Below are 8,596 nucleotides of genomic sequence, written 5' to 3'. Positions count from 1 at the left end.
ATGACAACTCCACCCTCCTCCTGTCATACGCTCTCCTTCCTCTCCTCTTCCTCTTCTCGTCATCTACAAAGCTCTTTTGAGTTAATGAAAATTATGAGAGTACTTTTTACTAATTTTCTATCATTGAACTTGCATTACCTCTACTCTGCCAAATGCCAATATCCATATCCAATCCTAAATATGACAATCTAGCCATCTTTCTGGATTTACCCTGCAGAGATCTGAGGAGCAGTTAAAGGAGAATTCGTCCAATTTTTATGTAATGTAATATGATTACCCAAACCGGTGCAGGCGACTGAGTAGCTGCAGCTACGTGTACAAACTTACACTGAGCTACAACGGCAGGTATCGGGGCAAGTTTTAGAGTACCTTTGTGCCTCTTAAAAGACACACAGTGCAATTAATATGTCTGTACAACATAAACAGGGCCGAAACCGTCTGGAACTAGCATAGAGATTGATACTGCCAAGCCTTGATCACACACAGAATGGATGAGCTACAAATACACACGGAACTGCTACGTTGTGATTTTCACAAAATCCTGGCTGAATACACTTATCAATAGCAGCTAACAGCTAGCTAGCTCTAGCAGCTAACCAGGTAAGCAAGTTAACCACCAGCAAGGACAAGATAGGATAGGTCAATTAAAGTATTGTCTGACTTGAAAACGCATCTTTATGTTAGGTAAGGGCCCTGTTCATGATGTACAGACATATTAATTGCGTTGTGTGTCTAATAAGAGGCACAAAGACACTCTAAAACTTGCCCCGTTAACTGCCATTTTAGCTCAGTGGAAGCTTGTACACATGGCTGCAGCTGTTCAGTGTTGTTTGCACCAATTCAGGTCAGGGTTTTTTCAATCAAAAGTACTCCCATACAGTATTTATAATGATCAAGATCAACATAATAATTGGCCAGAATTCTACTTTATCCATAGTCCTCAGAAATCCACGGGAGGTTAGAATTAAAGCACGACAAAAGCTGAAGGTAACAGACATTTGGCCAAAGAGAGGGACATCCGGTGGAATTTCAGCACCGGAGCAATCCCGGAAGGGGAACATCGTAAATATAGACTTGTCATTAATATGCTGTAGCAGCCTCTCGATTTGATTTTTTTTACCAGATTGTATACTATTTTTGTCATTGTAACCATTTTTTATCCAAGAGTTTCGTCAGCTACTGCTAAGGACAAGTCATTGGAAAAAGCAAAGCATGGAAACAATAATGATTCAAGACACTTAATTGTCATTGTATGAACATATTAAAGTTTTGTTGAAATGAGGTAACAACACATGGTAGCCTTCTGCATGAGCTTAAATATAATACTAAAACCAAGTTTGTACCAACGTAGTTAAGACCAATTCCAACTAAAACAACTTGGGGCCAAATTTGAGAACTCAACTCAAGACAAATTTATGATTGTTGGCCAAATCAATAAAATTGACTTGACTTAATCTAAAACCCAAAAGTCTATTTTTGTTTTATTTCATTTAGTACTTATCATTAGCCTGGCAGGCTAATTCAACATAATGTCTACAGTTACTGTTTCTACTGGCCCTTTAGTATCTTTTTGTAGCATGCGGCACCCACAAATGCAGATGATTGGCTTAATGAGAAGGGAAGTAACATTGGAAAAAACCTAAAAACGTAATACAAAAAAGCTTGGTTCATTATCTTGCTTACACTACCTGAAGACTCTAAAGGTGTAATATAAAAAGGAAACTTCTTGAAGCCCTGTTTTATAATTTCATGAACAGCCTTATTTCCTTCCTCTCCACACATTGCTTCATTTCAGCAAGGATTTTTGTTGGGAGAGCTCACATTGTTAGACAGTGAAAACATGTACTGTGTCAACATTTGGGCTTGGAGATGTGAAGTTATAGCATTGATTGAATTGTGTATGCAATCCAACACCAAGAGAGGCATAATTATAGATGTTCAGGGCAATTATGTCTGTCAATAGGCTGACATTGAACGAAGCAGGCACAATGCAAATGAAATCAATAGCATAAACGTGAACGGCTGTGAAACAGTAGCACTTGGATCGGCTCCAAAAAGCCTCTGTAGCTCTCTGTAGTTTGCAGTGAAATAAAGATTGTTGTGTAGACCATGCTGTTATATTGATCTGTCCTGACCTCTCTCATTCAGAAAAAGAGACTGTCCTGGAGCCATTCGTGCTAAAGGACCTGCTGCCATCCGCGCTGGGAAGTTATTATCGCTACACCGGCTCTCTGACCACCCCCCCCTGCAGTAAAGTAGTGGAGTGGATCATCTTCAGCAGACCTATCTATGTCTCCTACAAACAGGTGAGAACACAAAAGCAGCTTTAGAATATTGCACTTGCTGTGTTACAATGATTTGCATTCCTTTGATTGAGGTAGATATCACATGTGTGTATTCCCAGGGCTTTCCAATTTCTGTATAGCCAAAGCGAGAGGTGTGTCCTCTTTCTCGGTTTGAAGTCAGCCCCAGCTAGAGGTTGGCCTCCGCCAGGGCTGCGCTTTGTCACCAATCCTGTGGGATGTTCATAGACAGGATATAGAGACGTAGTCGTGGTGGGGAGGGGCTGCAGTTGGTAGGCTGGGGATCTCATACCTGCTTTTTGCCAATGATGTGGTCCTGATGGAAGTCACATAGTTAGATTACCTTGGGGTCTTGTTGGCAAGAGAGGGTACAATAGAGCGTGAGGTTGGCCAAAGACTCTGAGCATCGGGGCAGTATTGCATTTGCATTACTGCACCATTGTGACAAAAAGAGAGCTGAGCTGGAAGACATAGTTTTTTTACCCATCGGTCAATTTTCATTCCTTCCCCTCACCTATGGTCATGAAGGCTAGGCTATGACCCAAAGACCTAGATCCTTGGTACAAGAGATCGACACCTCAGGAGGGTGGCTGGCATCCTTCGAGAGTCCGTGCAGAACTCTGACTCGACTTGGTGCTCCTTTGCATTGAATGGAACCAGCTAAGGAAGTTCCGCATCTGGATGTCCCCTGGGTAATTGCCATGATTGATTGAGCATAGCTTAAGTTGAACCTGGTCAAGGATGCAGCAACCACTCCAGTTGACTGGGACTGGCTGAGACACATTTCAATAGAGCAGAGGCAGAATTCTTAGATTAATTTTTTAAACTTCACAATGTGCTAAGCAGCATCTCTAACAGAGCCTTTGATTTGATTTCTTTAATTGTATCAAGAATGCCTTACACATGAAAAGACAGCAAATTTAATCAAGGATAAAAACAAAAACAAGTCCAGGACTTATTTCCATTGTGGTCCTCAACCTCCAACAATTTTCATAGATCCCTGTGTTTCAAAGAAATTACACTTTTATCCAGTTATTGCAATAAGTACAGTCTGTTAAGGAAGAGTACAAGTATTTGCAATTTTTACAAAGTACCACATGTTTTCTGCTTTAAATTATCTTGTTCACAACCACTGTTTTGCTCCTACACAGAATTGTACTTTACATGTGAATATAGATAAAGCTAATTTCCAAAAACAAGCCCCTTGAAGGACGATAATAGTTCAAATAATCATTCAAATTAAATGTTTGGTTTAAAATTTGTGCATATCATTAAAAAGCAAGATCAACCCGCCATTACAACACACAAACAGTTGGACAAATGAAACAAAGCATTCACCCACCTTGACATAGTTGTGTCCCCTAACAATGCTAGAGTATACGCATCATTTGCAAACAGCTAGCTATTTGAGACAAGGCTATTTCTAGGAAAAACAGTTACATCGCTGGTGCTTGAAATGTTTGAGTTTGCTTCAGTGTCACATCTCTTGTCTCTCTTTCTTCATCTGTTCTTGAACGTACTGCAGCGAGCAAATGACACTGAGCTGTGTAGCAGTTAAAAGTGGTCCCCTCTGACTAGACTACCCAGTGTGTACATAACCGACTAATAAACATGTCCTGGTGGCCGGTTAGCTCAGTTGATAGAACAGGCACACATATATGGAGGTGTATGCTTTGATGCAGAATGTCCAGGGTTCAAGACTGTCCTGTGACTGCATCTCTTCCCCCTTTCATATCTGAGCTGTCCTAACAGTTAAAGGCAGAAAAAAGTTAAGTTAAGCTGTATTTACAGTCAAATTCAGCTGAGAAAAAGATGAATGTGAGCCGGGTACAGAACATTGTGAGGCCGTTGTTGCTAAGTTTAGCCGACAAAAGTTGACTGTCCTGCAGCAACGACAGTTTGACACCAAAACTAGACTAGTTAAGATTGGGAAAAAGATTCAGGTTTGGATTAAAAAACGGTCCCCTAACGTAGCACTCCAGGACAACATCCTTTTCCTGGGTGTATTCCCCTAACTTCTTCCGGGACATGAACTACGCTCCCCCGCCTTGAAAGCCCTGTGTTTTAGGACCCACCCTTCCATGGCAACCTCCTCCTTATTCAGATCTTCTATAGCGGCAGTCAATGTTTTGCTGACAATAATAATTATGTGTAATACATACAAGTTACAGTGCTTTACCTTTCATAGCTATTTGTATTAATGGTTCATGAAAACAGCCTGCAAAGTTGAACTTCACATTAAAACACTATACAAACTGACTTAGCTAGCTCCAAAAGGGAATTGACTAATTGCAGTGAATTTAAGATTTTCCGGTCCAGGACTCCACTATTGTAATGCTGGTGTGACTGAACCCTGAGGCAAGAAACCAATTCAATAGGACGCCAAAAGGCCAAAGTGACCTGGCTGTCCGACGAGATAACTGAAGGGATTGTAGCTGAGAATTTTTGTGTTATGCAACAAGACCCATGTGTCCTTCGCCCCAGCAAAAAGAAAGCTCCATAACAAACAAAGGCATTACACCCACGGTGATTGAAATATAACAATAACACAGTAATCCAGAACAACGTGTTGAACTGTGTACTAGCAGTAGCTCCTTTGTGTTTTTAATGTAATTTGTCAGTGAAATAGTGCCAATCCTAGTATCGTGGTGTGCTCTGGAACTTGGATCCTTTGGTTTTCAGAGATTGTTGTATTAGCAGACATAAGTTGAGAATGTTTAAAAGTATTAACTGAGAAGGGAAGGACTGGAGATTAGACTCCAGTCATGAACCAGCAGCTGTTAGTTATGAAAAAACCAACAAAGCCCCCAACAAAATTACAAAATATGTTGATTGTTACTGATCCTTAACTCAGCCCTGCACTCCTTAATTATTGTTGCTAGAGGAATTGACTTTAAAGATTGGAGCAAAAAGACAATTACAGGAAAAAAAACAGAAAAGATCTCCTTATTGAACTTTCCTCTCAAACATTTTTCTCAGCACTTACGCTGCTACTCCGCTAGAGAGAGTTTAGTTTAATTAGTTTCACGGAACATAATAAAAAACTAATTACATTGAAGAAATACAAAAATACATGTAAGGTTGTGGCAGAGACATGTAATGGCGTATATTTAAAAAAAAAACACAACCAAAGGACATAAGCAAATGCAGACATGCAAAATTAAAAAATACATTTTAAGTGTTTGTTCACCAACCCCAGTGGCATTTGGTTCTCTCTCTTTGCACTCAAATCCCAGTATATCTGCAATAGAGTCCAATATTTGTTATTCTCCTTCCAATAATGAGTTAGTTGCAAAAAAATAGGGAGTCCAAAACTTCCTGTGTACACATGAACATGAACTTTATGTTCTTAAATCAAATACAACAGCTAGGATTTGATTGCAAATAACAATTATTTCTTTTAATCAGAATGGATGTGGGTAGTTTTTTCCTGCATCTGAATAACTAATAATATGAAAAAATCATTTGAATGCACAAACGTTTTTTTTAATGTAAATGTAATTTTAAAACACGACTTCTCAACCAAAAACGGTGATAAACTGAGATAACAGTCATTTTAAAAAGACCAGCAGCTCTAGTGTTTGTAAATGAGAAAATGTGGAAAAAGTCTTAAGCTCTCATCTTCCTTACCCAGTGTGAAGAACACTTGGCAGACTCTTCGCCCTAATAAGACCAAATGAGTTTGCTGAGGGCAGCAGTGGAGCGGGCCAAATGAGAATGAAGCTGCTCCACCTTAAAGTTAGAACACATCAAAGAGAATAGAAGCAGTTACTGTTTGGTATTTTCAACATGATTAAGCTATCGCACAAATGGATTGATGACAAAAGTTTCTCTTGTGATTTTGTGAGACTGATTAGAACAAGTTGGAGTGAGGCCATTTCAGTCTACAGAGGAGCTGTTGTAGTTCCTAGGAGCAATTACCTCCACCTGATTAAGTGAAGAAGAATATCAATTTAAGAGTTGTTATCTTCTACATCGATCTTATCCATTTTATCACTATTTTTGTCGCCACTTTTATGTTGGCATTTTTCCTGGAAGCACGGGAGCTATGTAGCTAGCCAGAGCTGTAGGAAGATGTCCTCGTTCTTAATCCACATAGTTTCTTAACCCAGAAAAAGCCCAACACCAGACTTATTTGAATAACTGACCAAATTGGTCTGGAACCAGGCTGCTCTGCAACATACAATCCTTGTGATTCTCCACCAACTCTACGCGGACAGTTCCCCTCGGATACTTTACGAGTCATTTTGGCCATGTGACGACAAATTTCTGCCAGAAAACTTTGAAAGTTTGGAATTGATTTTAAGCACCTGAGATCAGTCTGCGCTAATAAACTGTCTCATTGGAGATTCAGGGGTTCAACCTTTTTTTCCGCCAAGGACCTCTAACTTAAAAGAAAGAAGAGCTGGGGCCCCTTACTACTATACATATACTGAACAATATTATAAACGCAACACTTTTATTTTTGCTCCCATTTTTGATGAGCTGAACTCAAAGAACTAAAACTTTTTCCATGTACACGAAAGGCTTATATCTCTCAAATATTGTTCACAAAACTGCCCAACTAGTGAGCACTTTTCCTTTGCCGAGATAGTCCATCCACCTCCCAGGTGTGGCATGTCACGATGCTGATTAGACTGCATGATAATTACACAGATGTGCCTTAGGCTGGCCACAATAAAAGGCCACTCTGAAATGTTTTACTGGATTGGAAGGGTCCGGAAGGGGTCTGAAAACCTGTCAGTATCGGCATCAAGTCCGACTCAGTGGTCGGTGAAACCGAAGCAGAGGGACAGACACGGAGCTGTAGTCGAGCCAAAGTAGAACACAGAAGTTTATTAAGTTTATCAGTTATCAGGCGAATCTGACAATACGTTATATACGCCTTAAAACAACAGTCTCTGTTTTAGGGCGGTACACCTGTTGCCTTGGTGGAAGCCCTGCCCTTAAGGCTGAACTCAGGGCACAGAGTCTGCAGTAAACACCATAGGGGACATGAAGAGTATGGCGTCCGGCACTACACCTCTTCTTTCAGAGGATAGATTTTGGCTCTGCAGATCACAGCCATCATGAGTAATTCCATGTGATTGATAGTTGTTTTAATCCAACAAATTTTGGCAGTGCACTTTACTGAACTATTATGAAAATTTAAGAACTCAAAGTCAACGCATAGGAAATGAGGCGAAGACAGACGGAATATGAAATATGGAATGAATCCCCCCCAAAAAAAGGTGGAAGGTAGCAACAGGGGCATCATTCTTCCTTCCTGTTCTCCGGCTGAGCATTCATGACCATTAGCCAGTCTTTCTTAACATGTTTTACAGCCTCTTTTGAAGTCCTTTTGTTTCCCCTCGTCTTTTTTCTTTTTTTTTTACTGTGCAATTCTCCCGAGAAAACATCACGGCGAAAGATAAAAGGAGGAGGTTGGAAAGAGAATTAACACAGATGGTGACTCTGGTTATTGTCTCCCTCTGCCTCTTCGTGCTTTATTTCCCTCCCTTTTCTCTCTGTCTTTTGTTTTGGATGATAGTTGAACTAGGTCAGCGGGAGTGACAGCCGTTGCTTTGGGCCTGCTTTTAAAGTGGATCGATGCTCAGGCTCTTACACAACAACTCAACCAAAATACCTTCCTTGAAAACAGCGCTGAACTTGCCACCGTGTGTGTTTGTGTGTGTGTGTGTGTGTGTGTGTGTGCGTGTGTGTGTGTGTGTGTGTGTGCGTGCCCGTGTGTGGGTGTGTGAGAGAGAGAGAAAGAGAATAAAACTGCGTCTCAGATGTTACCAACCTACGATGGCTTATGCCACTTACGCTGGTCTCACATCACATTTACCTTAAATATGAGCTGCCAACTGGGATGTACTGTAGAGAGCAGCCTCCTAGTTGCAATTCCATGTGGGACATGTGGGAATATCTTATAATTTCCCATCTGGCATTGTGTGAAAACGTGCCAACATTTCCAGAAAGCAGCTCTGACGCAGCCATATGGGTTTCTTTTTCTCCTTGAGGTCTAGCAGAAGATTTAGGCACTGTTTGACTGTAAAATAACTCCTCGGGTGGCAATGAGTTGTGGATTTGCATTTTTATATGCATACATGTACACATCTAGATTAAAAATGGGCTGAATATGCTAGAAAAACATCAAAAACACACCTAAAATAAAAGTGAACATTAAAGGTCCCATGACATGGTGCTCTTTTGGATGCTTTTAAAGAGAACTTAGTGGTCCCCTAATACTGTATCTGAAGTCTCTTTTATATAGACCTTTGTGGTCCCCTAATACTGTATCTGAAGTC

At 40.5% G+C, this 8,596-nt stretch overlaps 1 protein-coding gene and 1 long non-coding RNA gene across 3 annotated transcripts in view; one reads left to right on the top strand and one right to left on the bottom strand.

Annotated features, from left to right (window-relative positions):
• Window positions 1-8,596, top strand: part of LOC117943172 (receptor-type tyrosine-protein phosphatase gamma-like) — a 455,813-nt gene that overhangs the window by 355,799 nt on the left and 91,418 nt on the right. For both annotated transcript variants that reach the window (XM_034869129.1, XM_034869128.1), the window contains exon 7: window positions 2,149-2,306. In XM_034869129.1, the coding sequence (XP_034725020.1) occupies window positions 2,149-2,306 (158 nt within the window). The remainder of the gene's footprint in view (window positions 1-2,148; window positions 2,307-8,596) is intronic.
• LOC117943202 overlaps window positions 1-8,596 on the bottom strand; it is a 57,499-nt gene that overhangs the window by 38,654 nt on the left and 10,249 nt on the right. The window lies entirely within an intron of this gene.

This window comes from Etheostoma cragini, chromosome 4, assembly GCF_013103735.1.
Source record: "Etheostoma cragini isolate CJK2018 chromosome 4, CSU_Ecrag_1.0, whole genome shotgun sequence".
Classification (NCBI taxonomy): domain Eukaryota; kingdom Metazoa; phylum Chordata; class Actinopteri; order Perciformes; family Percidae; genus Etheostoma; species Etheostoma cragini.
Note: the sequence above shows the minus strand (reverse complement) of the source record. Positions and strands in the feature narration are given on the sequence as shown.